The following is a 15,956-nucleotide window of genomic DNA, read 5'->3' on the forward strand; positions in this document are numbered from 1 at the left end:
CCTTGGATTTACCTTTGCAGTTAGTGACAATCTTCAGTCTCTAGTTTTCCTCGTGTCTTCATGCAGTGTCCTTTGCTGAAGACTTAATGTAGTGCAGTTTTTTTTTAATGTACATATAAGTCACATAGCACAGCTTCATTGCCTCTTTTTTTTTTTTCTCATGGGATAGTGCTGCTCTCTGGTGGCATCTCTGAAACTGTCATGAGGCCTGTGTATAAAGGCTCCTTATAGTAAAGGCCCTCATGCTGGAGAAACAAACTTAACCTGCACCAAAGTCAGATGCAATACACTTGTCCTATTCCTAGTCTGAAAATTATCTGTGTTTGGGTATTTTTTTAAATGGATAAAATAGTTCAGTATCACCTAAATTGCAAGGTTGGACATAATTTTAACTTCACCAAAACCCAGGAGTTCCTTCCATTTGGATTAATATTGCTTTGTTTGTCAGGCATCTGGGAAGCATTGTGAGTTTTTGTTTGGCTGTGACTGTCATTCCAGAGTGGTTCTGTTATGCAGTGTTACTTCAGCAAATAAGCAAAAAAACTTAAGCTGCAAATACAGTGTTACCTTTTGCCCTAAAATGAACTACTGCGAATGGTTTGGTGTCTCTTAGCTATGCACTACTTAGACCCATATACATTATATAGTATGGAATAGGCAACATTTCCCTTGTAAAATGACAATTTTCCCATGGTGTAAAAACTGTGTACCTTGACAAAAGTAGTTTGAAGACACATGTCTACTAGAATAAGCATTGACAGAGAAGTAATTAGGCATTATAAACAACAATTCTCTTTATCAATTATAATTTTTGTTCACCTTCCCAAAGTTTAATTAATTATTAGTCTTTACTTTTCTAGGGAAGACAGTAAAACAGTGTTCAAAGTGAATTTTGAAATCAGAGATTTTTAGAAAACTTTCCATCAAACAAATCCCTTGATATAATCCTATTGGTTACAGTATTTCTTAAGCACCTTGTTAGGGGCTGTGGAGTCAAGAGCAGATTTGCATGGTGTAGTCAGGCTTTCAGGCTCTGGTGCTTATGAGCAGGAGAGCTCACAGAGTAGCACCAGCCTGTTCTCTGCTGGGCATGGGGTATTCTTACTGCTCAAAGGAGACTTGCAGTTTGTATCTCAGTCATCAGTGGGGTGTGTGGGTGTTTATATGTATATAGATGTGTGTACTCATCTATAGATCTACCTTCACAGTGACACACTCTAGCTATATTGATTTAGGGCTACTTAAAGCCCAGTGACTAATGTTCCCAGAGAATAAACTATATGCAGGTAGAAATGTGATTTATGTTACCTATGGAACTACGGATAAGTTGTATAAGCAATAAGACAACAGTATATAGCCAATATTGCTGTAAGTTCTTCCATGTTGCATGCAAAAGCTATAGACTGAGGGTTTGGAGACAAATCCGAATTTGAAGTGCTCCCCATGGGAGTTATCTGCATGACGTAAGTGAAGGATGGCTTTTAAATGTTGTTTGTGTTCAAATGTATTCAGGTTTTATTCTCCTGCAGCAGTGATGGCCCAGGTCTGAACCAGACCCAGTAACAGATGAAAATCCACTAGCAAGCAGGGCTGATCTTATGCTGAGAGATGAGGTAGAGCATTTCTTAAGAAGTGTGAGGGCTGTTTTTGTTTAGTATTATCCATTTGTAGGTCAGGTTAGTTGACCCCAATGCTTGGGGGTGTTTCTAGCACAGCAAAGAACAGACTTTCACATAGCAGGAATGTCAGGAATGTCTCCTACCAACCCAAGCTAAGTTTCCATCCCAGGAGTATAGATACAACTCAGCCTTTGTTACAGTCGTCTCCAGAGGAAAAGCAGCAGAGAATGCCAGCAGTGCCTGGGCACAAAGCCATAGCAGCTCCAGAATGCTTCCACTTCTCTTGTCAGAAGTCCTGGCTCTTCTTTGTTGTCTAATTCAGGTTTCCATAGAGCATTTAGACTGAAAATCTCAGTCTTTGTTCCTGTTGTTGGTGATGGCTCAGGCCCATGGCATAATAGGTCTCACCAGTGAAGGAGGCAATGTTCTAGAGAGCCAGTTAGGGCTGTGGGATAATCTTAGCCAGTTCAATGTTTGCTCACATTCTGTTATGCTTTGTTTTTTCATTTTGACAGATATATATTTAACTCGTCACACATGAAATGATACTGCCATCACCAAAATGATTCCCCTAAGCATGAGGCTGCTGGGAATGAACGTTCCCTAGGTGGAAAAGGGGTTGATGGACAATGAAAGGAAGAGAAGGCCCTTATGACTAGTAAACCTGTAGGAGTCCCTGTAATACCAATGCGACATATTTGTATGTACCTGTGCCAAATCCACAGGAAAGGAGCTCACCTGAACCACTTTGCAGTCTTGCCTTTCTTTCCTTGGGGCTTTAAATTGCCTCTGCATTCAGCACTATGGCATGTGTTGATCACATTGCTTAATTTGTAACTACAAAACACTATTACAAGATTGCAATATAAAACTAAGAATTAAACAGTAAAATATTTGGCTTTTGTAGTTTCTCTGTAACTCTGAATGAGTATCTTTGGTATTACTGAACTCTTGACTAATGACCTTATTGTAAACTCCAAAGTTTCTGTTTTGTACAGAGCCTTCGTCCAATACATACATTATCTTATTATTTTTCTATAACACTGTACTTCTCTAGAGGTACTGGAAGCATTTTAGGATACCAGCCACTAAGAAAGGTCAATCTAACATTTTTGTCAGTCTAAGTTTTTTTTTTGGTACTCTGGGATCTGCAACTTTCCAGTATTCCTTTTTGTTTTCTTTGTTGACTTTGGTTTACACTTGGAAATTTACTGATGCTGCTTAGACTGAAGTCTAATTGTCCAAGTGCAAGGCTTGTCCCTAACAGGTGTGAATGCACCCAAAGCTGATGGGAGTACCCTGGTCAGGTGTATTTATTAATTCAAGTACACTGATTTATCTGTGTCCTAATCCAGCAACTCAACCTTTTAGTTGAACTGTTGTCTGGCTCCAAATGGCAGCATTTTAATGATTAGCACTTTTCTATGAACTTTATTTTTGTACTGTAACATGAAGCACTGCACAAGACACTTTAATACACTTAGGATGGTTATGGGAAATTTTTCATACTGGTGGTGAAACTTGTTCAAACCATGGACAAAATTGGTATTTCGGTTACCCTTTATTTAGTTCTTGAACATTCCTACTCTGATATAGAGGAACTGTGTTTTAAAACTCACTGGAGAGCTAATGGAAGTACGAGAAGTCTGAGTAAAAGCAACTGTCCACCTCCATGAAATTTGGGGTTATGAGATAAATGAAAATATATGTAACAATCCTAATTCAATACTTGGGTTAAATATGGAAAATGTTTTACAGTAGATACAGAACTAGATGGACAGTAGCACGGTGATCAGCATATTCTTGTGTCAAGAGAGAGAATTGAAAAGAAACAGCGAATTCTGTGAAGATTGAATGGATCTCTTAAATTTTAATTTTTTTTTTTTAATTTACCTGAATTATGAAAAAAAAAAAATCTGCTTTTCTTCTTCAAATTATTTAGGCTGCCTTGAACAGTCCCTTTTAATCTACAACCTGCATTGAGAGCTGTGGGTTGGTTTGGGCTTTGTTGGTTTGGAGGTATTTTTACTTTCTTTTCCTTTCTTTTGTGTCTGTAGATGTAAGGAGCTCAGAATGCAACCTGGAAGAGATTGATGAAAGGGAGGAGATAGGTGTGCAACAGGGAGAGGACAGTGGAAGCACCAACACCTCTCCTGGGACAGGAGAGGTTACTGCAGCCTTCAGCTCTGCTGAGGTATCACTGGGAAATGACAAAAATGATCCTGCTTCATCAGCTCCTGCTCCTGGCAGTGTTCCCACAGACAACGCGCAAAGCTTCGAGGAAGAAAAACAAGAAAATATGAGCACAGATGGCAAGTAAGTACGTTTTGTGACAAAGGAAGGAGCATTGGGGGGACAATGGGGGAGGCAAGTAAAATACAGAGTGCTGTTTCATTGTGAAGCACAGAATAGAGAATTGTGAGAGAGGAATGAGCTTTAATATGCTTTGCTTTCATTGTAGCGCTCTTCTGTGCACAGTAATTCATGCAGCTTTTCAACAAAAATGACAATGAAGTGTTCTGCAGTTCTGTTTAATCTTCCTTTTCCTTACTACTCAAACAGCTGGAGCCCAGAAAAGCTGAACCCAGCTCTAAAATGTCCAGTGTATTTACTAGAGCAGAATGCCTGCAAAAAAATTTGGATTGATTAGTTAAATAAAAATGTACCAATTCATTCTTGCAGATGGGGGAAAACAGATACATCAGCCATTTCTGTTCTTTTGGGCATGATTCTTATTGCTTGCATATTTGTTTTGGCTTTAATTTTTATTTTTTCTTTTCCTTATATGTGGTCTTGACCTGTCTCAATCCATTTGCTCTCAGGAAAACAAGTTAATTCAGCTTTTTTAAAGAATAAACACATTAGTTTCCTTAACCGCTCTTTTTCCCTTCTGGTGATGCTGTACCTTTGCCCTTCAGCATGTTTGTTAAACTACCTGACTCAGCAGGTTTCCAACATGAGTTAGTGCCTGCTTGAAATAAATGTTGATTGTCCAGAGAAGTCCCATTGTGTTAATGTAATTCACTATTTCTCTGTTCCCTGGGGCAACTAAGCTGGCTACTGTTCCCAAATTAAATTGAAAGGACTATTTCGATTATTGTACTGAAGCCAAAATGTGTGACTGCCCTAGTAGCCAAGAACTTTCAAGGTAGTAAAGAAGGTTTGACTTGTTTTTGAAGGGACATTTTTGTCAGTCCAAGGCCAAATGTGGCTTTGCAAAAATCTTTGATACTCTGTCCTGGTGAATATTGTCCCAGTTGCTTGGGTGTTTCTCCTCTTTATGGATCTAATAAATTGTCTTCAATTTGCAATTTGTCAGGCCTGTGTTATTGGGCCAGTTTGCCTAATTGTCCAGGGGATTTTTCTTTCCCGTCCAACCTATGAATTGGTAGTGACCTTTCATGTCTTTCATGTCTGGTGATGATCAGGTAGAAGGTACTGCACTCTGGCTTTAGAGTTGGCAGTTGCTTCCTGAAATATCTTGGGGATTCCAAAATGAGGAGTGGGGCTTCTCTGACAAGTTTTCTGGAAAACTTTAGATAATTTTGATCTTATGTATAAGATCTCGTTACTCTGAGAAGTGTTTCTTTTTAATACAGCCTAGGATACATGCAAAATATTCCAGTCAAAATCACTAATTTCTATAATGATACTCCATGGTGTTTTGTGGCTTTTGGATTTGGTGGGTTTTGATTTGATTTTTTTTTAATTCCTATTAAAAATCTAGTTCAGCCTGTTGTTAATAGATTTAGCTCAGTCACCCTTCTCTGTTAAAAGGAATGGAGCTAAGCAAGAGAACAGAGAGAGGGACTGAGCTTTAACTTTCTTCTAGCAATAATTTTGAGAGCATATGCTCCTGTTCAGCAGTTCATGGGACACTTAAAGTGTGTTTGGGACTACACAGACAGCACAAGCATGGATGGTTATTGAGAAATTTATCATCTTAAATGATTCAAAGCAGATGTGTCAGCTCAAAGCACTGGTTCTGACAACTAATGCATTTGATGTGGCAAATAATTTGAAATCTTTATAATGCCAGTATTTCTAACTACATATTATAAAAATACCTTGAATAAAGTTTGACGTTTTAATAATGTTTTATCAATAAATTTTAAAGTATTTTTGCCTTTTTCATTTACCTTTTGAAGCCAAGGGCTTAATATGTCCCCCCCACACCCAAAAAGATGAGGTTTTTATTCAGAACATTTGCAGTTCTCTTGTCCCAAGAGAAATAAGGACAATAGATATTGCATGTTTTCCAAGATGTTTAGATTGCAAGTAACATGTTGGCTGTGTGTTTCTTTGCTGTTCTCAAGGTATTTCTTGAATGGGACTACTTTGAGAAGTCTGTACTGCTCAGTTCATGTGTTCACACTCAGTCAGTGTCTCATGCAGCATGCCGGGAACAAAGTCAGGGACACATTTTAGATTGAGGGTGTCAGGAAACTTTATATGAGTGAAGAACCATTGTGGCTTCACTGGAATGGAGTTGCTGTTGGAAAGTGGGTTGTTCAAGCTGCACATGTAAACAAAAGGAGGGGGAGAAGACAAGGGAAGACTGATCATCTGCTTACACAGAAGCAAGTAGAGCTGCATGTCATTTTGGTAAAATATCATGGCAGCATTTACTCTTTTTTTTTTTTTTTTTAAATTGATTCTGTTGAGTATTCCAGTGTTTGGCAGAGCGGTTCTGTTTTGTCCATCTGTGTTTGGAGAATATTGCCAGTTCTCTTGCATCATTCCTTCTGTTTACTGAAATGAATGATACCAGCATATTTAACGTACTGTTGTGCTTTGCAGAGGACTACAGACTAAGATAAGCAGTGAGGATGCTGGATTTCAAACAGATAGGAAGCTTGAAATTTTAGACCAAAATAAAAATGTTGGTGAGTAGTTCCTACTTGTTGTTAATACTTGAAGCTTGAACTTTCCTATTCCTTTGAAGAAACGGCTATATAGTCAACTCTTGGATTGTTATAATCAGATTATTTTCTTTCCACTTGCTCTAGCTCTAGTGTGTTTTCTTTGAGATGAGGTGACAAGAATTGGCTGCAGTTTTGGGGTTTTTTTGGGGGTTGTTTTTAATATATTTTTGTTTTAGCAGTAGTCAAAGCTGCCTTGTGCTGTTATAGGATGGTGTGGGTGGGACAGTGCTGAGGAGGGGGAAGGCTGGACACAAAGGCAATCCTGCCACATGGGGTGACATGGCTGCCACATCCCACTGGGGAAGAAGAAGCCATCAATTGTTCCTTGCTTATGAAATTAGGGTGAGTTTTCTGCATAAAATTGCAAATATTTTTAAGCACAAGTAACGGAAAGTGGCACACTGATCTGAAACAAAATTACGACATCCTGTGCATCTAATGGGCCATAAATTTCTCTGTGGACTTAGTGGCCTGACTGATTTATTTTGTTCTTTTGTCACACTGATTTTCAGATTTATATATTAGGCCTTCTATAGTCTTTTATACTCAGTGCACCTCTGTTAATAAATCATAACAGCACAAGTCCTGTTTATATGTGATATAAATTTTAACTACCGTTTTATAGCATACATGGAATGAGGCTTTTTTCCCCCTACAAAATACCACTCCATATGAACTATTCCTGAAAAATCTATTTTTTACCAATATTGTGTTTAAAAGAATTTGACCAAAATATTCATGTGTTTGGGAGATGATCACATCGTTTAGTCCAGAGGTAGAAAATTGAATTATCAGACCAGCTAAAAGGTAGGAAAAATAGGTTTGGCAAATTGCTCTTGTCCATATGTTTTTCAATTGTTTCCTTGTACAAATACATGAGGTGTACTTGACAAGATTTGTAACATTAAAATTTAAGAACAGAAGCCACAGATGTGTAGAACTAAATAAAAATGCATCTAACTCAATATTGAATAGTCCTTGAGGTCTTGAGTCACTGATGCGTATAAAATTCATTAGCAGTTTTCAAATTGTTCTAGAATAGTTTTTCTACTAAGTTGATGCATGGCATCTGTAAGCTGTTTATTAAGGAAGAATACTTGAGTTAGAATGCAATTATTTATATTAATCAAATATAAATATATCTTTAAAAGGGTTAGGGAAAATATTAGCATCAGTGAGAAGCTAGTAATTGTTACTAAATACACTGGATGCAGAGCTTCATGATGTAATAAGGAAGCTTGAATCTTTTTGGCATTTGTATTAATTTTGGAATATTTCTTTAACTTGAAGATCACAGTGATACAAAACTCCTTGCAACAACAGAAGAAGGGAAAGAACTTCAGACAGCCGAAATTAAAACAGTAGATTTTCAAGAGAATAACAAGCTTGAAATTGACAGACTATCAAACTGCCAGGCATGTAAAAATGACATCTCTGTAAGTCATAGGAATTATCCTCAACTGGTTTCAGAAAAGCAAGATGGCAAAACAAATCCAACTGGCTTGGACACAGTAAAAACTCAGGATGTTGGAATCCAGACTTTGGATAGCAATTTGGGAAGGACTGCACAGAAGGAAATTACTGTTCCTCAGGCTGTTGAATCATCCACATTTAGAGAACTGATTCCTCAACACAACAGAGATAAGAGCAACTCCCTTGCTCAAGTGATGCATGGAATGCATCAAGAGAGTGAAGATACTTCAGTAGAACAAAATCTTGAGACACAAGAAGTTACTCATACAAAAGTAATTCCAATAAAAGACCAGAGTCACATCTATATAAATGGCAGTGATTTTGCTTCACCAGGAACAACTGCTGAAACTCCAGATGACTCTCCTGTAAAAGGTCAGCCTTTTTATAGACCGGACACCAAACCTAAACCCAAACCTGCTAATGAAATTACAAGGGATTACATACCAAAAATTGGGATGACTACTTATAAGATAGTGCCTCCAAAATTCTTAGAAATGATGAAGAGCTGGGAATCAGAAGTTCTATCAGATCATAAGGATCAAGAGGTATCTTCTTTGGAAGACCCCAAAGAAGTCATAGTGCAAACTGAAATTCCTCATCTGTCAGAAAGTGTGGGTCCTTTACAGGTTGGGTCACAAAATGAATCTGCAGCAGCAAATGGTCTGCTGCAGAGAGTGAACAGCATTTCTGAGCATACTGTGACCTCTGGAGGTGAGATTGCTACCGGGAGCAACCAGATGGAAAGAGAGTCTTTCAGGCAGCCTGTCCCACTGAAGCTAAACTTGGATAATACAAATGCTTCTTCTGAGACTCAGGACAAGTCAAATGCATTAAGTCCATTAAGTCCTACAATGAAGCCTAGTTCTTTTTATCTGCAGATGCAGCGAAGAGCATCAGGTCACTATGTGACATCTGCAGTTGCCAGAAGCACAGTTTGTGCTCCTAATTCAATTCAAAATGAAGTTAAGAATACAGAGATGGGTAAAAAAATCTCATCACCTGATTTGACTTCTTTGGCTTTACAAAAAACAAGTAGTCCCTCTCCTCCTGCAGATCAAGAAAAAGTTGATGATGGAAAAATCATTGAATCTTCCACTTCTCCTGTTAAAAGCAATAAGCCTTTAAATGTTCCCTCTTGTCCTCCAGCACCACTGAATTTAAGAACTCTCAGAAATTTTGCAGTTCCAAAGCCATACTCCAGCTCAAGACCATCCCCTTTTGCTCTTGCTGTCTCATCTGCCGTCAAAAGGTCACAATCATTCAATAAGACGCGTACGATCACTAGCCAGGCGCCCAGAGAGGAATTTCCAGTGGAATTCTCCTCTGTCCCTTTGGCAGCTGGATTCTCCTCAGCTACCTCCATGCCTGAAGTGAAAAGTCCTTCCTTACAGACCATAACAGCGGGGTCACAAAATAGTCTAATGGATAAGGTAAACTTTATTTCTAATACAAATTGACTGTGGATCCAGTGCCATTAAGTGCAACCAACGTAAAGGCTTGTTTCTGAACTGCTTCCTGGCCAGAAAGTGCTGTATTTGTGCAGGGAAAACACCCTGTCCCCCTGGTGTCCACCAGCAGCACAGCATTATAATGAAGTGCAGGAATACAGGGAATGTTAAAAATGAAAGCAACATCATTCAGATGATTGGAGATAATTATTTCCTGCCATAATTAGCATCCCCTACTTTAAAGAACTGTAAATTAAATAGTTATATATCCTGTGTAGTACTTATTTTTATGTTTGGAGTGTTTACAATTTGTTCTTTATAGTTCTATGTCTTGGTTTCTTAAATTTAATTCTGAGTGATATGATCCATTTGGCTTCAAGTGGTCATGCCACAAGCACACTTGAATGGAGCTATAAAGCTTTGCTAGCATAATTACATGAGAAAGAAACTATGTGCTATGCTGGAAATGTGGCTGATGTCAGAAATCTTGAACAAGCAAACACTAGAATGGCAGCAGTTTGCTATGCAACCTTGTGCCAGGTTGTTTCAGATTTCCATTTATAACTAATTCAGATGAAAACTTTTTGGCTTCTTTTCCTTCCAATTCCTCCCTTTATAGAAAGACAGCTATGTGCATAGTGAGCAGAAGAGTCAGGCGCAGTCAGGTGCTTCCCCTGACCACCCACGCCCTGTCACTAAGAGACAAACCGTGATGACGCTCCCGCGCGCTGACCCCGAACAGATCCACCAGAGCCTGCTGGCTGCAATCCGCTCTGGAGAAGCTGCTGCCAAATTGAAAAGGGTGAGTTTTCATCATTGCATCCAAAACAAAGAACTCATGGTACTTCCTTCAGAATTACCATACTAATGCCTGATTCTAAAAGCAGTTAGTGTTGGCACAAACTGCTGCCAAGAGGTCTCTTAACAATGGGAAGGGAGGTGGGGAAGAGGGTCAGTTTTGCAGAATAAACTGGTGAATGCACCCACAGAGCTTCAAATGTCTGTAATTTCGTACAGTACGAACGTAATCAAAATCTTCCTGAAATGAAGGTTATTCTAGGTTATCATTAAGTATCCTGTCCATAAAATCTGATTTGTTTGTGTTTACATGGTTTGAAAAGGTTTGGCTTTAGAAAACCTGCTGAACAGCTTTGTTCTAGACTTGAAGTGGCTACAATCTTTTTCAGACAGATAACACACGTTTCTGAAGACAATTTTCTTATTTATTACACTTTATCAGGTCCTTAATCTGTTAGGCATCATAACTAAGATATTTCTCAATCTTTTGTCAGCAGTCCGAGAAGGACCATCTTCCCCTACCCCCTCTGGTTAAAAACTTTCTCTCCTAAAATTAACCTAGATATCTCTCATTGGGTAAAACAGTCTGCATTTCTAAAATCTGTACTGCTTTAAGTATGCAACCAGAAAATCATAGTTTCACAAAGTTTTCTTGACTTCACATTAGTAATTTGCATTCTGTTTTGAGGAATAATTTTTCATTGCAGAAGGTCAAAGAAATTCAGAAGGTTTTTTTCCTTCCCTTTTCCACTTGAAATAACCTAATCCTGTGGGGTAGGTGGATACAAGGGACATTTTTTGTTTGTTTTATGGAAGTCTGATTCCCTCGGGTCAAAATCTCACAGTGAATGGTCAGATAGTGGAACGTTCTGTTTCATAGGTTTTTGTTTCAGTGTAGCAGTGCAACAGCCTCTCTAAAGCTTGTTAAATCTCCCATCATTTCTACAGTGAATAGGAAGACTGAGTTTCCTGGAAAAGTTGCAAGCATGCTCAAGTAGGGTTTGATCTCTAGTCAGTAAAAATGGTATATAATACACTGTAGAATTGCTTTTAACTACATGTCAGTAATCATATTAAAAACAGGATAAGATTAAGAAAATGCTGTATTGTTCAGAATCCGTTAGAGGTGAAATCTGTTCTACCAGAAATACTGTTTGGATTTTATTTGCATATATTTTTAGGATTTTTTTTTCTTCTAGTGCATAATTACATTCTGAATAATATGACACTTCATTTATTTATTCATTATTTTTAATAGAAATGTTCTTAGTGTAGAGTTGACCCATATAGTCTTTATCAGTCAGGTACAAGAATGGCATGGGGAAGGGGAGAGAGATAATGACTGAAATTGGTTTTCCCCTCCCTTTCTCTTCTGTGGGTGGGAGATGAGCTTTGTCAGTAAATTACATGTTGAGACTGGGGTGATGAAAGGACTGTACTTTTTAAGAAGAAATTATAATAATGAAGAAGCTGTAACTGTAAAGAAGAGCACTCTGCAGCACAGAAATCTGAACCAGGCTTAAAAAAACCCCTGGAACACAAACAAAATGCAGTGAAGAACTCACTGAAGTTTTGCCAAGCATAAAATTGTACATGCTGTTCTTTTTGCTCTCAGATTGCATATGCTTTGGTACAGGTATGTCTGACAGCAGAAAGAGATTTCTTTGGCCTACAGCAAATTTAATAAAAACATGGTCTCATTTTATGTTTAACATGGACAACTGGCAGTAGTGGGGCAGAGAAATGAAGCATTTTGTATCAATAAGTTATTTGCACCCAAAAGTGCTTTTGAGAATTGAGAGGATTTCTAGAATGCATCCACCTCATAGCTTCCAGTATCGTGCTGCAGTCAGGAAAAGGAGTAGTAATCTGATCCATTTGAACAATGAGAGATGTCTGTCAGGTACTTGCTTCTCTTTTTACCTCTTATCATAATCTCTCTTCTTGCCGCTCTGAGAGCAATTTAAAAAATAAAATCCTGGCACGGCTTGCCAAGTTCTTTAATTTTTCACCCTCTGTTTTACTTAATATGTTGTGAGTATGCAGTGCTGAGATCTGTGGCCTTTTGTGTTGCTGGTGTTTCCTGTTCAATAGGGCCCTCAGTAATTACTAACTTAAAATGGGTCAAGTGAGGTTTCTTTTTAACGATTTTTCTCTTGAGAATGTTTTTATTGTGTTTAGTAAACTGTGTGCTGTGGTATGTGGTTCTCATGGCTGTGGAGCATCTACAGCTCCCATTAACTCCAGCTGGAGCTGTTGGGTTATGCAGTTCCACCGAAAATCAGGCTTTGGCTATCTCTGCTAAAAGTTACGGTTTGCTTGTGATAAAAGAAACATTACCACGGTATAAATTGTTAGAAGAGTTAGTAAGAAATCAGGTTTGTTCAATATTTAATAAAAACATTTGGTTTAGTGATGCTTTCAAAAGTATTTCTTTGCAACCAGATGTGGAGAAGGACTAAAAATTATGTCTTTTGAATAATTATACATGAAATTTTTAGTCAGGATAAAATATGTTTCTTAGTAATGTCTTCTGTTTCCTCTTCCTTAGAATATAAGCTTACGAAATCATTAGGAGGTCTTCCATTGCAGTGAGAAGAACAGTAAATGAAATAACCTTGTGTAACATATTAGAGAGAGGAAAATCTGGAAATATAGGTTAACATTTCTCTAATATTTTTTCTTTCTTTTTTTTTCTTCCCCCACCCTGCCTCCAGGTTGGTCCTCCATCAAACACCATAGCTGTCAATGGAAGAGCCAGGCTTAATCCTTTGTATTCCACAGAAGCTAAGGCTAATCCCTAGATATTATACCAAATATTTTGCACTTTACTACTGCTTCATAGGCCAACTTAATACTAACTACAAATTTTTGAAAGTGTAAATGCGAGTATATGTTAATATATTTTTGTCAACGGTAATAACAATTTCAAGCTGGGTCATTTGATGCCTTGAAAAGATTATTAGAATATGTAAATTATAGTAATATTTTGCCTTTTTATCTTTATAAAGCTGACTATGCTGCTAAAATGTTTTAAGACAAGGTGTAGGTGAGCTTTGCTTATGATAGAATGAGAATTGAAGATTCTTGATTTTAGTCTGGACTAAACAATTTGTAGCACTATGCTGAAATTACAGATTGGAAGAGACCTAAAAGGTTTAGATTAAATAATTAATTTTCGACTGTGTATTACTTTAACAGATTGTATGAACTTAAATATACCACATGCTGCCTCCATATTACTTTATTAAATTAAAATTGTAATTAGTAGAAATCTTAATTCAATGCAAGACTTTGTTTCTGTCTAAAAAAAAATTGATGTTTTTGTTCCTTTAGCAGACAGTAATTGGGATATATATTTGGATTTTTTTTTTTTATTTTCTTGTAATTGTTTTTTCTGGTAGCACACACACAAAAAAATCAGAACATAAATTATTGGAAACTTTTGTACTACTCATAACCTTTTCTTAACAGTAGTGTGACATGATGTTTCTCTACTACTGTTTAAATATCTGTATATAGTATTTACCTAGCACTCAGATAAGCAATAATTTTTGTGAACTAATTATATCTTTAAGTAACCATCAACTTAGAGTCACTTACTAATAAAAAACAAATTCCAGTTTTGATACCTTATGAAATAGAATATTTTTTCACTAGAAGTATAACTAAAAAATGAACTGCTTTGAACTTATTAATATATTTCAATCTTAAAACCACACAAAACCACATAAATCATGCTTATGTCAGATATCATATTTATAGATTAAGCATTAAATGCAAAAATAGGAATATCTATTAAAAGAAAATGTTCGACATTATATTTTATCTATTTTGAGTTTTTTGTCAAGATTATACATTTTGGGGGAGGGGTGGAAATAAGATCACACTCATGATGAAATAGCTACATTGTGGATGCATGCAGCAAGTCCTGGGGTATTTGCCATATTAAAATATTTTTGTGCTGGACTTGATTTAAAATTAAGCAATTTTAGTTCGTTTCTATTCTCTAACTATATATATATGTTGTATTTTAGAAACCTTATGTAACTCAGTTTCAGAAACTGATCTATATGTGCATTTTCAAATTGTTTGCTGCCAGGTTTTTGTGCAATAATCTCAAAGAGGTCTAATTACTTTCCTAGTACAGAGTCATTTACCAGTTACAAGTTATGGTGTTGTATAACTTAATGCTGAAACCCTTTAAGAAATGTTTTAGTAAATAGAAATTCATAAAGAGATCTGAAGAACATTTTTTTTCATTGCTGTTCTCTCCTGTTTTCTCTCCTGTATCTTAGTCCCTAGTCAATGGCGTTACCACGTCCAATGTGTTACCACTTCCTTGTTCTTGCCTCCAATCAAGAGTTCATTCTGAGGGTGGGGGAAGCTCACATGGTAGTTCAAAAGATCTGTTTCAGGGTCTGACTGCAAAAGAAAGTTTCAACCTTCACTTGAAAATAGTGAGATATAGGGGCTTTTCTAGTTTCTAACTGGGACTTACATTCTGGATATCACGGTGTCTTGAGGGACAGCCTTGAAAATTGTAACTTGCTCCCTGGATTGTAGTCTGTGCTCGTTGTGATTTTTGAAGTCTGTGTTTTAGGCATTCCAATACACCATGCTGATCTTAAACTGCCAGAGAAGGGGTTGCATTGTGAAAGGGTCTTTTCCTTGTACTTTGGGTGTGTGGTAGTTAGAGGTTTTTTTCAAATGTTGGTATTCTCTGCCAAGGTGACCAAAGTTATTTATTAAAATAAATTTAATCTTCATCTGTGCTAATACAAATATATATGATGTTTCACTTTTTCAAACAAATCAACATAGTCCAATTTCTTATTTTGGGGAAAGTTCAAATAACCATACTTTGTTCTTTTCTTTAGTTTTGACAACAAAACTGTACTACTGTATGCTTCTTAGTCCCATATATTAAAAATAAACTCCCTTTTCATGTGAACTCCTGAAGGCAAATATCTTATGTAACAGAAATTAAAACCACCTTGCTTGAATTTTAGGGTTTCTTCTTTGTGTAACTGAACTTGCTTGATAACTAATTGAAATGTCTACACATGCTATAATACTGTGAAACTCTTCAATGAGACTTGTGACTAGCTGGCAATTTTGTTTAGCTAAACTTTCTCTTTCCCTCTTCTTCCAACATGTATATGTAAGACATTTTTAAATCTTGCTATTGTATTTCTACAGATGCTTTTTTTTCTTACACTCTTTTATTAAAGTCTATTAGAGAAACTCTTGTTGATAAACTTGATGTGTTTATTCATTATTCAACCATAAAAACATTTCTGCTCTAGAACCTCTAATAGCTATTAAAAAAAATCTGGCCAGCAGTGGCTGTTTGCAAGTGCTAGTGTACTCAGTGTGCTAGTGCTGGTGTACATTAACCACTAGAGTACTTACTAATGGTTAAAATATTTCTAGTTAAAAAATATTTAATAAACTATAGCTGGACCCAGATTTTCATAGTTTTCCGTCAGCTATATGTGTCGGCCTGTTTAATGTCTTTTTCCTTTTTCCCCCCTATGTGATCTCCAAGAAAGCAAGAAAGACTACAATCTAACAGGCTATAGTCACATTTAATCTGAAGTGGCAAAGAAAGAAAAAATGAATTTCTTTCACATTTGCTTAAGGCTTTTTATAGCTCTGATTTATCAATAATACAATAAAAAGAATATTTT

The 15,956-nt window shown here is 36.9% G+C and overlaps 1 protein-coding gene across 2 annotated transcripts in view; it reads left to right on the forward strand.

Moving 5' to 3' along the window:
- Positions 1 to 15,754, forward strand: part of COBLL1 (cordon-bleu WH2 repeat protein like 1) — a 74,483-nt gene extending 58,729 nt beyond the window's left edge. For both annotated transcript variants that reach the window (XM_054515472.1, XM_054515473.1), the window contains exons 10-14: positions 3,677 to 3,935; positions 6,420 to 6,505; positions 7,835 to 9,447; positions 10,085 to 10,267; positions 12,981 to 15,754. In XM_054515472.1, coding sequence (XP_054371447.1) covers positions 3,677 to 3,935; positions 6,420 to 6,505; positions 7,835 to 9,447; positions 10,085 to 10,267; positions 12,981 to 13,067 — 2,228 coding nt within the window. In that variant the 3' untranslated portion in view covers positions 13,068 to 15,754. The remainder of the gene's footprint in view (positions 1 to 3,676; positions 3,936 to 6,419; positions 6,506 to 7,834; positions 9,448 to 10,084; positions 10,268 to 12,980) is intronic.
- Positions 15,755 to 15,956: the final 202 nt, after the last annotated feature.

The sequence above is a fragment of the Molothrus ater genome, chromosome 7 (genome assembly GCF_012460135.2).
Source record: "Molothrus ater isolate BHLD 08-10-18 breed brown headed cowbird chromosome 7, BPBGC_Mater_1.1, whole genome shotgun sequence".
Classification (NCBI taxonomy): domain Eukaryota; kingdom Metazoa; phylum Chordata; class Aves; order Passeriformes; family Icteridae; genus Molothrus; species Molothrus ater.